This window comes from Prorops nasuta, unplaced genomic scaffold (assembly GCF_024137725.1).
Source record: "Prorops nasuta isolate Cenicafe-Biocafe unplaced genomic scaffold, Cenicafe_Pnas_1.2 PNAS00032, whole genome shotgun sequence".
NCBI classification, from domain to species: Eukaryota; Metazoa; Arthropoda; class Insecta; order Hymenoptera; family Bethylidae; genus Prorops; species Prorops nasuta.
In genome coordinates, this window is record NW_027116829.1 from 1,355,279 (window position 1) to 1,370,877 (window position 15,599).

At 45.2% G+C, this 15,599-nt stretch overlaps 1 protein-coding gene across 1 annotated transcript; it reads left to right on the top strand.

Annotated features, from left to right (window-relative positions):
* Positions 1-8,625: 8,625 nt before the first annotated feature.
* LOC136783142 (uncharacterized) lies at positions 8,626-15,542 on the top strand. Its single transcript, XM_066743027.1, has 3 exons — positions 8,626-8,904; positions 13,179-14,339; positions 14,513-15,542. The coding sequence occupies exons 2-3, from the start codon at positions 13,199-13,201 to the stop codon at positions 14,674-14,676; spliced, it is 1,305 nt and encodes a 434-aa protein (XP_066599124.1). The 5' UTR covers positions 8,626-8,904; positions 13,179-13,198; the 3' UTR covers positions 14,677-15,542.
* The last annotated feature ends 57 nt before the right edge of the window (positions 15,543-15,599 follow it).

Genomic DNA, 15,599 nt, shown 5'->3' on the forward strand with positions numbered 1-15,599 from the left:
TTTTGAATAATTAACGACTTGTTCTTGCAAAGTGTGACGTGTTATCCTCGAGCCCTTCACTCCTTAGGGAGAAAATGATCTGGTGGGAGAATGAGAGTAGGGTAGGGTACGTTTTAGAATGTAGGACGATAAGAGGGGAGTGACAACGGGGATTCATTATCTGACAGTCTATTGTCATTCTTGTATATAGGCTGAGATTTTCCATCGGTCAGGATTGACAATCGAGTAACGCGCGTAACCAATAATTTATGAAAAATATCCCTGTCTTTAAATAACTATTATTACCTCGAACAAAGTATCATCTGTTTTTTTATCGAAAGAAATCATAGTACTCTGATCATAACTCGAGTGACCTTGACAAATACAATTTTTTTATATAAATTGATTGCCCAACAGAATTCATTATTCTTCTATGCACAAAAAAATAGAACTTTCTCTTCGCTTCATAGATACACATTTACGCGTTATTAATATTTCGCTATCATTCGTAATGACGAGGGATCATAAAAGGAAATGATTACACGAGGTAAAATGCTTCGCATAAAATGAATGGTTTCTTTATCGTTGTATTTATGGTTTATCCACGAGCCACTAGAATAGAATCAATGTAATAAAAACCAACGCGTTACGTAAGCGTGTCAGTTTTGTTCAATCCAGTTAGGAAGGTGTAGGGGGAGGGGTCGCCGAGCGATAAGAAAGAACGGTCGTGGGGTGTTAGGCACGAAACAGGTGAGGAGAAAAGACGAACGGAAAATTAATGTGAACATTAGGCAGGAAAATTAAGGGCTGATGTGAACGAAAAGGAGAGCGCACTCGTTATTACGATCTTATTCATCGTGTGTATCCTCATCGCTGCTATCATTAAACTCGTTGCGCGCCAACTGTCTACTCCGCTCTTATCCAACGCGACAAAATTAAGACTAACGAGGAAGCATAGCCATTCGACAAAAGCTTCTCTCATACCTCACCAACAAAACTGGACACTTCAATTCGTCCTATTCGATATATAAAGAAAACTCCAACAACCCCTCTGACGACTCTTTACAACCCCCCGCCCCCTACAATTATACAATACCATCTTCAAATTTTCTAGCTTTTCAGCCCCCTCGACTACAAACTCGTTCACTGCCAACTGGTATCCGAAGTCTGGTGCCAGGCACGAGTGGAGAACGAGTAAATATGAATTTATTACACATTGAATTTGTCGATGATAAAAATGACCAAATATTTTAGAAGCGTCGAGTGTTCCGCGAGCGCGGCCATTATGGGAAGCGCGATGGCATCGCGCGGAGAACGGCGAAATTTTCAAAGTGAGAATATTTTTTCGTGCTCGTAGGTATGCATTCGTATACGCGGGGCGATTAAAGTTTTAGAAGTATCGATTCCGCGGTGTTACGTTGACAGACAGAGGGATCGTCAAAGAGCATAATAATTACAGCGCCCGCAGAGAAGAGGCTCAGCCCTTTGTTCTATAGTCACTTTGCGAAAAGGGTTGGCAGGCTGGCGAGAGCGGGGGCTTTCAGGGGCAGGGGGGAGGTTCACGAGGGTTTCGAAAGAGCGTCCGTTTCAGCCGTGCCATTATGTAATTGATCCAGATTTTTCCTACGAGATAATCTCATTGGATTCGGATATTTTTCTATGCTAAATCTCCAGTTACCTCCCCTCCTCCCCTTCTTCGCTCTGAAAAAGCAGATATACGATTTTTCCACGCAAAAGAAAATATTTCACCACGAGATTTTCGGAATAATCCACGCGCGTTTCAGCCACATAGTTATATGTAATAAATACAGATTCAGTTACTTCCCCTATCCATTGGAAAAAACAAGCGTGATATAATTTGTCCACGCGAAAGAAAAAATTCTACGACTGTTTACCAAAAAGGGGTTGACAGGGTGATTCGAGTAGGGTTGACGAGACTTGGAAAGCGTCCGTTTCAACCACGCCATTATGTAATTGATCCAGGCTTCTCCTGCGGGATAATCGTGTAAATGCTCCCTTGTATTCGATCCAGACTCCGATCACCCTTTCCTTCAAAGCCCCGAAAGCCAAGCAGGCCACGATCATCCCTCGTAGTCGATCCCTCGCGTCATTTCTCATTTTTCCATTGTATAATACGAATGTAATCAGCACGATGTAATAAATTCTTAATATTGCATTTTTTTAAAGACTTTACAGTGGATTCTCGGACCGGAATGAGCGGACGAAGAGAAGTCTAGGAGGATTTGTTTGGTTAATTTGCATTTATCGATGATTCGCATCAAGATCAAAGTGGAATTATCGTTGCTTGGCTTTACATCCCCTTCCCCCTCTATATCCATCTATCTTTCTCTATCTACAACTATATGCCCATCCCTCTCCCTCATCCCTCATCATTTTCCTATGCAGCGTGCTCGCTGCCAGATATTCAATTAAAGTTGTTTGCGCGACCAAGTTCAGAAACTTGTCGGATAACTTAGCGTCGAAATGCAGGGACATTTAATTGTCTCCGCATTAAATGCGAGAGCAGAGGGATATATACGGTAATTCCCCGGACTGTCGAATTATCAATTCCTCAAAAATTCCTCGTAACCAGGGAGGATCCATAAAATTTTAAGGGTTGAGTAATTTATGTGTATGATGAATATATATATATATATATATATATATATATATATGAATATAATAAAAAGAAGGATTTATCAAACGCAATGGACACGAAGAAGTCCACGGTGTGTGGGATTCTGAAAGAGAGAAGCTGAGGAAAGATGCGTGGTGGGTTATAAAGTGGCTTTGGTATGAGAAACGAGAGGCCAAGCGATCGCATAAACGTATTCGTGTCAAAAGCAGCTCCGGTCGAGACCTCCGAGTTATCCCTCTGACCCCACTCCGTCATCTCAAACTTACTTCGCCTTCTCTCTCTCTCTACCTCCCCCCTCCTCCCCCTCTTCACCCTCTCACTATCCAGCTCTCCGTCAATCAATTCTCCTGCCATATCTCTCGCTCTACTCCACTCGCGACAAACCATATCTCATCACTGGTCCACGTATTTCACATCCCCCCCCCCTCCTCCTACAATGTTTACATTTTCACGAAGACGCAGCTACGTAGGAACCAAACACAAAGACTGTAGCGTGTAATTAACGCTCGGTATAATTAAGCCCTAATTGGAATTTTTCATAGCGAAGGACTGGCTCTGCCGAAGGATGAATGGGACGCAAATTGAGCGAGTCGTAATTTGTAGAAAATTGGAGAAACGTGAAAACTCGTGAATGGCATGTAAATGTTTGAGGATTTCTGAGGGAGGCGAGCGGTGATTGGACGTTCGATCTCTGCCGATTACTGTGGCTAGAGGATTTGATATCGAATACCCTGCACAATACGCATCGGATACTTGTGCGTTTCCGCGTCTGTCCCTCCCCCCTCCGCCTCCCCCTAGCCATCTCGCATTCTATTTCCGCAGGGATATTCTCAACCACGGCTCCTACATCCCTTTATATATATATATATAATACAGGGAGCTGCAGCAGTGCAGTCTGAAATCCGAGTTGCGTGTTCCACCATGCGACTACTTCATATCCGATTCTCTCACTGATAAAACTCCGAGCGTGCTGGGCTCTACGATTTTTCCCCGTTGCACAGCTTTCCCCCTTCTCGTTAATCCCGCTCTGCAGAGTTTTGCATTTTTTTCGGTACGGCACCGAATCACTGGGCTGAATTGAAATTTTCGGAAGGTAAGGATTTAGGGCTGGAAGAGGAGGAGAAAGTAGGGCAGTTTTAAGTATATTTGGCGAGACAGGAGGTTACCCTCCTGGATGCACGGTGACCTTGACGCGAAACTGTAAACACCACTCGGTCTCCTGCACTCGTCCTTTATCTCCCAGCTGCTAAATTCATTTCGATGCATCTTTCAGTAATCTTATTCGCGCTCTCCCTCCGGTATTATGCACTCGTAATCGTATTTTAACTCCTAATGAAATTGCTTCGCGTCAACGGAATAGCCTAATCCCAGTAATCCACCGCCCGATCCTCCGCGTTTACGAGGATTCGAGGATTGAATTCTCCGCAGTTTGTCACATTTAGCGTCATATTCCTTGGTGATCGAAGGGACGCTATATTTTCTTGATTCTTTATAACGTTTCAACGACAGTTTTGGAACTCGATGAATATGGAGAAAGGGAGCAGAGTTCTTAACTGTAGATTTTTTTCAGGGAAGACGTAAGAGTGTGGAATGAAAATTTGATAGTGGGATTTAGAAAAAGGGTTGAGTGCGCACGTGTCTGTAGCGAGGGAGTGGAGCCGAGGCAGGTAGGTTAGTATCGCGTCAGAGAGGACAGAATTGAAATCTGTTCTCCGCTGCTTGTATCCGGTGATGCAATAGCGATTCTCGTATCTGTATCTGTCCGTCTGTTTGTGTACGCGTGGAATATGAGGGAGTTGGAGGGAGGAGAGACACACGTACACAAACAGACAGACAAACAGGGAGAGAGAGAGAGAGAGAGAGATTGGCGCTGCTGGGTCGCGTTAAGTGTAGCGTGGTTCTATGATTCTCACTCCCTTGTAGCCCCCCCCCCTTCCACAACAGTGGCGGCCCCTTTACTACCCCTTTACGCGCCTCTCCACCCCCTCCTCCTCCTCCTCCTCCTCCCGTCCGGCAAGCACAAGCCGCTCCCCAAGCACCGTCAGAGCGCCGTCACCGGGCTCTGCCAGTCGCATCGCATCGTATCGCAAACAAAAGACGAGCGAGCGCGAACGATGAGTGGCGCGCGCGTTCCATGCGACAGCGAGTGACGCTTCATCCCCCCTCCCCCCTCCCGGTCGCCGCGTCACAGTCACCCACCACCCCCATCACGACGACAATCCCCAAACACCCATACTCCAGCCCCCAGAAGCCTCCATCAACCAGTTTGCCGCAGGGGGTAACTTCCCGCCCGCTATCTGCCATCTACCACGCTTCTTTTCCTCCCCCACCCCCTAAAACCCAATACCTCCCTCCCCTCCTCTTATACTTCTACTCTTACTCTTTCTCACTTTCCAGTCCCTTTCACCCCCTGAACCGACCGCCAGATACGTATCCTTCCGTTTCAACCCCCACCCCTCCAACTCTCTCTCTCTCTCTCTCTCTATTTCGTCCCCTGCGAGAAGAGCCTCTTTCCTCTATCCTCACCCACCCCATTCACACCAACGAACGGATCCATCTCCGTGTATACACGCCGCCCCTGCAATCCTCCACCCTCCTCTCTCACTCTGTCTCGTTTCCCTTTTGTCCCCCCTCCACGCCCCCGCGATTTCTGCCGGGCTGCTTCTGCCTTTCGAAGGGTGGATTCGGAGCCAGCAGTCAGCCCCACACCACCCCCTGTACGACGGAGGCAGTGTGTACCGTGGCGTCACCAATACCAACACCAACAACCAGCCGGGCAGAACTATCTGTTGTTATCACCAGTTATTTGCATCCCTTCTCTCTCGCCGAGGGGCGCGCGAGACGGGGATGAAATTCTCCGCAGCTTTACTTCCCGGGAATATTACACGACTCTGGCACAGTCTCTTCCATTTTCAACCCCCTTCCACCCTTGTTCCTATATATATATATATATATATATACTGGCGGAGCCTCCAGGACTCGACGATCATTTATTTCCAACGATCGACAAGTGCCTCGGACCCCTTCGCGCGATTGGCCCTAAACTCCCACCCCTTCCCCTTTGGCACGCCAACCCTTACATCGATCTCACTCCTCAAATTACTCCTAATGCCCACTTTCATTTTATTCTTGGACCCTTAACTCGATCTTCCTTTGAGAACCGTGTATATATATATAAACGCGAATCTTCTAACCTAACTTTTTATCCTTCCCACGTCCACGCGTGTAATATTCATATTATTGCAGTGTATTAAAATTGGAGGAAGAATGGGGAGAGGGGGAGCAAGGTAGTTGGACGTGGAAAATTTTACGATTCAATCGAGGTAGAGCGTGAGATTAGCAATTGAATAAGAAACATGGCGCGATATGAAAGGTAAACTTTTTCTCGAGGAATCCGGAGGCGAAGTCTCGGGGAAGCGAAGATATTCGAAAATTACCATGTTGAACGTTCAACGCTTGGGAATCTTTGCTGAAAAGGATCTTTGGTGAAGGAGGGATGGATGGGAGAGGGAATCGGGAGAGGGAAAACAAGAATATGGAAAGGAGGTAGGAGATGGACAAAGAGACGCGTGGGTGGTAGGGGTTGGAAATTTGAAAGAGCGTAGTAGGAAGGTGGGGGTGGAGTACTGACGAATCACTGGTGTTTAAAATTCCCGTGAGGCTTCGCGGTTTCGCGCTTCGGGAGGCGAGCGAAAGGGGGATGCGAGCCTCCGGGGTGGTTAAGGAGGGTTCGAGAGAGACCGAAAGGAGAGCAAAAGAGGGATGAAGTGGGGCTGGAGGGGCTTGCGCGCGTTCACAGTCGACAGATTGCCGTGGGGACAAATAAGAGTGTATCCAGTCGCCAAACGCGACGAGGCGAATTTCGGCTAAATTGTTTTCCACCCCCTTTTCCAACCGCTCCGCGCGCCGCAGCTCCCCACCCCCTCCACCCTCCTCTTCTCCACCTTTTCTATTCTCTTCTCCGTCTACCTTCCTTCCTCGATCCCTATACCCGACCGCCTGTGCCTACCCATCCGCACCGTCGAGAATTTAGGGACCGTCGATTTAAATTTAGGATGCTTGCTCTTCGAGCCACTCGAGATTTATTTCTCTCGCACTTTAATCCACTGTCCAATTATTCCAATCAACTTTTACTCCCCCATCGATAGTTCTCGTTCCTTCTCGTCAATTTATCGAGTCCCTTATCCTACTCTTTTTTGTTATAAAAGACAAATGGATATTTTTGTCATTTAAACAGTTTTGCATTTGTTGTAAACAAAGCGTTGAATGGCAAAGCATCGGGGTGAAACGTTGATCTTTAGACGTGTTTCTTTTTTGCAACGTGAAAGGACGAGAGAGTGGTGAGCAGGAGACCTACTTTGGATACTTTGGGTACCGCGACAAGTGGCAGGAGTGCTTTCGCGCGTTTCCCCCTACTAGCAGGCCAATTAACACCGTTTCACTCTATAAGTGGTCATGACATCTTTCGCAGTCAAGCGAAATATCATCCGCTATAATTGTTCTCCAGTTACCCTCGTTAATAATGCTTGTGAATTTTCTCATCTTGCTTAGAAATAATAGAGACTATATAGTTAATTGTTTATAGTTGCTAAGAATTATTGTCGTCACAATTACGCAGCTGAAATTTTTATTTAGAAAATGATGAGTAGAAAGCAACGATATTGGTAGCTGAAGGGATGCAGAAAAACTGAAACTTTGATTCTATGAGACTAGCTCCGTAAACGGTCGTGACATCTTTCGCCAGTGAGCCAAAATATTATCCACCGTATAATAATTGTTCTTCAGTTGCATTCGTTAATAACGCTCTTTATTACTTTACGCTTGGCTTGAAAAATTAAAATACAGCAAAATTTATACTTATTTACCTAAAAATAGTAATTAAAAGAACCCCTTAGTTGGAATTACACGGCTGAACTCCTTGTTTGGAAAATGATGAGTAAAAAGGGACAATAATGGTGGATGTTGGGATATAGGAAAACTGGAGCTTTAATTCCATGAGTCACCGGGGGTGAGTTTGGAAAGTTTAAAGCTGGCGGATGTACGCGCTGCCTCTTAGGTAGACACAGGGGGTGGGGAACGTTACTCGTGTATTCTAACACGTGCGTTCGCCAAACCCACCCCTACCCAAAAGCCACATGCAAACACACGTAGACAAACGAGCGCACAGGACCCATCCCGCAGAAATTCCTAAAAATTCGAATATTCAAACTCTACGTTTTCTTATTCCGAAGCGAGATACGTCGATACTTTGCAAAAGAGGCCGCCAACATTTGCATTGCGGAATTTAAGGAGAGACGTGACGACACATGCAGGCGGGATAAAAATGCAAAACTCGTGGGAGAGTTTTTCGCGACTCGTTGCCATTAAAAATCAATGCAATCGTCGACGGAGGGAGAGAGAGAGAGAGAGAGAGAGAGAGTTGTGAAAAAGGAAGAAAAATATCGCGACTGAATCGAGAGTGGGAAAAGAATCCAGGCAGTAAAAAAGCAAGACTGGCGCGAGTAAAGATTCTCTCTCTCTCTCTCTCTCTCTGTATCTCTTTTTTCAACAGGGAGCTCGAGAGGCAAAGGGGATGGATGGAGCACTCTGTCCCTTTTAGTACCTCCCCCACCCCCTCCCCCTCCCCCTCCTCCTCCCAACAGGGCCGATAGGTCCAGCCGGTTGCTGGTTGAAAATGTGGCATTCAACAGGGGCTTGTGCACGGTGGTTGCGGTGGTGGTGCGGAATCCGCGTAGTTGGTTAGTAGGAGGGGGTGGTTTAGTGGCGAACGAGGGGTGGGGTGATACCGAAGGGAGAAATGATGCGCAGATTGGCCGGATCATCTGAAAAAGCATCGTTCCTCTTCTCCTCCCTGGCCCCTCGTCAGCCACGAAGCCCCAGCAGCCTCCCCCCACGTCGAAAAGCAACCCCAACCCCCGGTGTGACTCTTCTATCTCTCTTGAATTTTAGATTCGCCGTTTCACAATCCTCTCGCAGCATCGCTCTCTCGCTCGTCATGCGCTCGCTCGGGCCTTGAATACAAGCGCACCCCTCCACCACGCTACTCCGGACGCCGACGAACAGCCACCCCTTCCAGCTAGCTCTCCCCTACACCCCTTTTTCACCCTCCCACGTCCACCCACTCACCCCACCGTGTGCCTCTGCCATCGTCACCGCGAAGAGTGACTGAGTCCTCCGATTATTATCTCATTTGCCGGCGGCACGGCAACCACGCGAAACTCCAATCTCCTCTCCCTGTCGGGATTCGCATAGACTCGTACTACTGGAGGACCGAACTACGCACACTGGTGAGTGCAAGAAGATGGCCTCGGACTCTCTTCCTCTCTCCGCTCGCAATTTTCTTCCTATTCTCACGCAGTTTTTTCCCAACTTTTCTTCTCTGCTTTTCGCAATGTTTATTTATTTAATTTTCTGTGTAAATATGTGTGTTGTTACATTCCAGTGCTCGTACTATATATGTATGTTTCTGTTGTGGATTTTTTTATCGTTATCAAAGCATGCAAAATACGAATGGTCGAAGCGTTGGTTTTTATTTTGTGAAATTGGCTTGGGCGATAGCCCCTCTCGTCGTTGCCGCGGTATCGGGTCCTCTTCCCGTGAAATCGGATTTAATCGTGGACAGTTGGGGATTCGCGGCGCTCAAGCGGAAGAGGAATTAATTGTACCGGCAGAATTGCAGTCTGGAAAATAATCGCCGGTGCTGGAAAAAATGTCGATGGCTTCGATAATTTATCTGGGATGCGTGACATCGAGCGGGTTGGCCACGCGTGTTTTCCGTGACGTGACACAAAGCTGCTCGCTGATTCGACAGAGTTTAGCACGGGTTGGTCAGCCAGCGGTTGCCGAAGAAGCAAACTTGTTGCCGCCCTCGATTTATTATTCGGTCGCAGTCCTCTATTTCGCTCTCCCACCACTTGCCTATTTATGCGTGTAATATTTATTATTCTCCGTAATTCCTTGTCCTTTTTTTTCTCAATATTCTCCCTCCTCCTTAAATCCTCCATGTAAAAATTTTAATTATGCTGGCTTTTCAGCCGAACGCGAAGAAGTATTTTTTTGTCTCTGTTCCAATATTAACCGACGGATTTTCACGGAGAAAGGAAACATATATATTCGGTGATTTTTTGATATCTCTGATACGCAAAAGTTTGACTCGTGACGGAAAGGACGTGATATTCGGTATTATAGGTGGGGGTTTAATGGAACGAGGGGTGTAGTAGAGAGGGGAGGGACCGGAAATTCCCTCGGAGCTGTTGAAATCGCAGCCATCCGGACAGGAGGACGCTTCTCATACGATTTCAGGCCGTTCGAATTACGCAAAGAGTTGAACCGTAAAAAATGCGAGTCCTGCTGCGACTGACATTTTTTTCTCCCTATGTAAAGTGAGACCGTTTTGCGAAAGAACCGCCAGCAATAAAAATGTTTATGTGGACTGTAAAAGGACGCTTGGTATTCCGGGAGAGAAAATAAGGACGAGGAGTCTCTTTCCTGTATAAAGTCATTGAATTTGGCCAATTTTCTTTGTTGCAGCGATACTACTGTACATATATACATATACACTAGTTAAATCTGCCCCTTTCATCGTTGTTTGTTTTTTCAAATAACGTAACACGGTCGATATATACCTATGGTGCATATATACACAGATAGAATTATTATTTCTGAGAATGGAAAAACGCGAAGCTTGGAAAAAGGAATTATATCGTGTGGATCGAGCAAAGGAAAACAGAGGAGGAGGGTGATTATTCTCGATAAATAGTCGATCCAAGAGATAGAAGAGTTATTGTTGATGAAAAATCTGGATTTATTTATCTTGCAAGGTAGAGAAAGGCAAACAGGGCCGGGGGATGATGGAAAAGCGTGGGACGTGCCAAAGTAGGGTATTTGTGGAAAAGTGGAAATGGATAGGAGAAGAAAGCGAGGGATGAAAAGGGGTAAGGAAGCGAAAGAGAGAGAGAGGGAGAGGGGGGAGAGGGAGGAGAATGCAAATATTCGCGGCGACAGAGATTGAAACAATCCGCCAATTAGAATCGTCGACGGGAACGGGATTATGCAGATTCCGCGGTAGCGGACCATCCGGACTGGCAGCTGCCGCTCGCTTAATTCAATCCGCCGAGTTGTCTTATGAATCGTAAACCCCCCGCGTGAAACTGAAACTCGCGGAATAATCGTCCGCCCGTAAAGTTTCCTCAAGCTCCCCGGCCTCTTTATGCCGAAGGGGAACATTATTTTTCTACCTTATACCCACTACTTTCTACCAAAATTTACATATAAACCTATTACAAGTCCTCCTCCTCTTCCATTTCCCGCTTCTACCCCCTCGAACATCCTCGCGAGCACGAACATTTCCTACGACCGTCTGAAAACAAAAATGGCCTTCTTTTATATATTTCGCACAATTCTCCCGTTTCTTACCTCGCTTTTTTATCATCCGCGAATAATCTTACAATCTGCCGTAATTAACTTTGTATCTATATATACAGAAAATAAAGTTAATTCTCGAGCGATTCGTACAACAGGTGTCGAAGACATTTTTAAATGCAAGAAGAGGGAAGTTAGGGGAGGGATGTAAAATAATTACAGCCTTAAACGTGTAATTTTTATGCAGCTTGGCCGAGAGCTTTGAGAGGAATTTACTGCAGCAAGAAGCGTTGCAATGTTTTTAAGAACGTCGTGATTTCGATGGAAAAACGCGGAAAACTCGTTTACCCTTTCGAGGGGCAACGAAGGATGGTCGAGTTGATGAAAAGGGCAGGGATGGATCGGAGAAAAAAATCGGGTCATTGGAGTGTGCGGCTGTCGTGGAATTATGAGGATGTTGCGTGGTATGGAATGGGGTTGAAGTATATATATATATATATATATAGCGAAGTGGAGTGGTGTGGCGCGAAACGACGCGACGATGTAAGCGCGTATTTATCACGAAGAGTAAAACTGACAGCAGTCCATTTCCCGTTCGTCCTGCCTGCCTGCCTGTCTGCCTGAACATAATATCTCCTGACGAAACAACGTGGACGCCGTTTGTTTGGGAAACAATGGCCCGAAACAATGGCCAGCCCCCGCACCCCCACCCCCTTCTACCACACCCCCTTCTTCGTCCTCTTTCTCCTCACCCGCAGCTATCCAGAACCGCGACGCCAATCTCTTTCTGTTCTCCCAAGTCTTTCATTATACACCCTCTCGATCCCTCAAAAAGTATCCTTCTACTTTTCGATTCTCCACGTTGAAACGCTACACGAGTCTCCCACTCGAAAAGCTCCTCTTTATATATACGATGGAAGACTCGACGAAGAAAAAATCGCTCTTTGAAACTTTGCTCGAGGAAAAGAAAGATCGCAGCAGAACTATGGGAAATTATATTATTCGATTATAATAATAGTACTGTTAAATTTTAAGTTATACAGGGTGTCTCGTAAACGATGGCCATGTTAATAGCATCGGATAGGGGACAAAAATCTAAGTAAAAAAGTCCTTAACACTTTTTTGCTAGCACCCTTAGTTAAAAAGTTATTTGCAATTAAAGATTATCGGTTATAGTAGGCCTTCTTTAAGAGGAAGATTATTTTGGTGCATTATAAGGTCAAAAATACAGAGATTCTACGAATTAAAATTCTAAGAAAAACACAAAGCCAAACATCCACTTGAGTCTATTGAAGTGGTTGAAGGAAGGCCGATCGGCTGTTTCGAGTTTGAGCCTTTGAGCGCCATAAAAAGAATCAAAACATAAACACACCGCTACAATAGTCTCAAGTGGATGTTTGGGTTATGTATATTTCTTAGTATTTTAATTTTCAGAATCTTTCTGACCTTATAATGCGACCAAAACAATCTTCCTCTTTAAGAAAGGCTACTGAAATCGAAAATCTTTAATTGAAAATAACTTTTTAACCAAAAGTGCTAGGAAAAAAGTTTTTAAAACTTTTTTACTTAGATTTTTGTCCCCTGTCTGATGATATTGGCATGGCCATCGTTCGTAGTATACCCTGTATAGCTATATAGAAATGGGAAAATCCTACAACGTCGTTGCTAACGAGATCTCGAGAGTCACTCGAGGATTTCACGCGCGACATTCGAGCGAATCCGGAAGGTGCGCCTGACAGAAATTAGTAATCCTTAATGGATGATTCAATGCGATGATGCGAGAGCTCGGTTTCCCCTACCCACTCCAAAAGCGACGTCTTCCTCGTCGTCTTGCCGTTCCTAGCTATTCAATTAATTTCCACAGACAATACTACCAACTCGCTCACCCCTTCAAACCCCAACCCTTATCCCTCCTCTCTGTACTCCAGACATTACACGCCTTGCCACGAATTTCCTTCTTCCTGCTATTCTCTTCCACTCCCCCCCCCCCCCCCCCCCTCCACACATTTCCTCGAATTCCACCAATCAAGCCATTAGCAATGTTCTTCCTGTTCCAATTATAATATTTATTTATATATAGTTTCTGCTTTTTGTCTTTTCGTTCCAGAAGAGTTTGTTCGATTCGTCGATGTGAATGACCTTTTGACCTTGAAGAATCCAGATCGAGCGTAATATCTTGACTCGCTCTTTTCGTTTACAGAATAACTCGAATCCTTCAGCATGACTACTACGACCGGTGACCCGTCGACCTTGAAGAATCCAGCCTCGTTATCAGGAGGAGACCTGGTATCGAGATTATTGGCAGCAACCCCACCATATCTCTACAACATGCCGATAACGTCGCACAGCTTCTTCTTCAGCGAGATGCTGCGCTCGTTCGTCCAAGCGAAAACAGAGGCGTCGTCGAGCGTCGGGACGCCCAGCGCGCCCAGGCGTCGGAAAAGATCCTGGCGCGACGCTCGGGATCGTCCCCTCGAACTCACCACCAAAGAGAGGCCTCAACACAATCACCAGGCATCGCCTGAAAAGTTTTTTCACTCGCAGGCAGCCACCCAACAACAGGAGCCTCTTCAAGAAGTCCTTCTGGACCGGTCCAAGGACACCTACGAGGTCGAAAAACTGCCAGGATTCGAGCAGAAGCCGCATTTCGTGCCAGACATTTTAAAATCGACCGAGGAAGCCAAGTTGGACTTCAGCAAGCACCCGAAAAACTATTTCGACGAACGACCTCATCAGCAATACGAGCAATCCGACCAGGCGAGCTTTCCGAAGCTGAGGAGGATCAAACCGGAAGAATCTGGAGAACGGAAGAGTTACGAGAGGAATTTTGATAATACACCAAAGTTACCACCAATTGGCCAGGAAATGGCAATTTTATCGGACCAGAAGAAAGTAGATTTCCCGAGGAATTTTCTGCCAGGTTTGCCTGGCAGGGAGGAGGTTCTTCAGGGTGTGAAAGGCTTTGGTATGCCCGGGAACGCGACGAATCAGGAATTTCTGCCTGGTCCCCTTTGGTACCCACCTTACCCAATGCCACACTCTTACCCTGGCATAGATCCTCTTCATTTTTTCATCGACCTTCGCGTTTCCGGTCACATTTGGGACCGGAAGATGAACGAGCGACAGCTCTCCTTCAAGAGCAAGCACTGCTCGGCCTTCAGTGTGCCGCAATCCAAGGAATTCAGCAACAGACCACTCAACCTCACCAGGGACGAGGCCACTACGTCGAGGAACGGCGAGGAAAACACCAGGGGTACCAATTACATACTCAAACATCTCACCAGGACTTACAAAGACATTCGACAAGGAGAGAAAACACCCTCGGAGTCCACCGATAACGAGGAACAGAAAGAGTCCGAAGGTAAGAAATTATTATTGCGTGTAAAAGCTTTAACGTTTTTGCACTCATCGGGTAAAATTGTTCAGCCATTATTGTGGTTTTACTGCAACGAATCAATGTTACACTAAAAAGTGCCTTCTAGAATGAATTGTTAAAATTTAAAATGTTATTATGTTTGAATTTTTGGATCATAGTGGAGAGGTCTCCGAAACGAGAAGAATCTGGTGGAAGTTCAGCCAATAACGAGGAGGAGAGAAAAGACTTGCGCGCCCTAATTGGCCTCGAGTTGGTGGTGGATTACGTGAAAGAGCCAAAGGGGAATCCCCCGATCGAGCATACCTTGCAAGTAACCGAATAATTTCATCTGGGTGTACATAAAGAACCGCACTCGTTTCTGTATAATAGAATTTAGCACTGATATTTCTACACGCGAATATAAAGTTGGCTTGATATTACGTCATTCGACAAACTTGTCAAAACTGTTGAAATATCTGTATAATGTTGATTGATCTTAAACCTAGATCCTTTCCGTTGGCGTTTGTTAGAAAAGCATGAAATATTTTATTGTACATTATAAAAGTCGACGAGTCATTTATCTCGCGCTTTCGATTATTATCATTCGTTGTTAAGAGTAATAATCAATCTATGGCTTATAATCGTAAGCTCTTTCAGGGTATATTGAATTAAACTTGATTACAATTTTTAATGGTAATGATAAATCAAGGGATCGTTCTCCCTAATGTAGAATGAATGCGATTTAAATTTTTATTCTGGGGTTACAGAATTGCGGCATTAATGTGTTCCATGTCTTTATTAATTGCCGGACAATAGCTTGTCGCGATAAAGCAAGAGATAATACATTTGTGCATTGTTTTTAATGATTTCTATCACGAATCATTGCCAGTCCCTTTAATAACAGTTTTTTAGTTTCTTCCTTCGTCGCGCTATTTCAGTAAATAAATAGGTTGATTTTACAACAGTTTTTTTTTCTTTACGAAGGTTATTCAGTGGCAATTGAACGTCGTATTTCAGCAATCTAATGTAAATTACACAGGGTCTTAGAGACTTTTAATAGCGTGGGACGTGTGTCCTCCGATACTATTTCAACTGTACATGAAATGTATTATGTAAATATAATTAAAAATATTCCGATGTATCTTTATCGATAGATAAGTAATTCACTGTAAATTCGATCTAATAAAAACAATGCGATTGAACGGAAAATACTGATGAATACATGGGGGAGGAGATTTTAACCAAACCTAAAAACTATTTAAACGT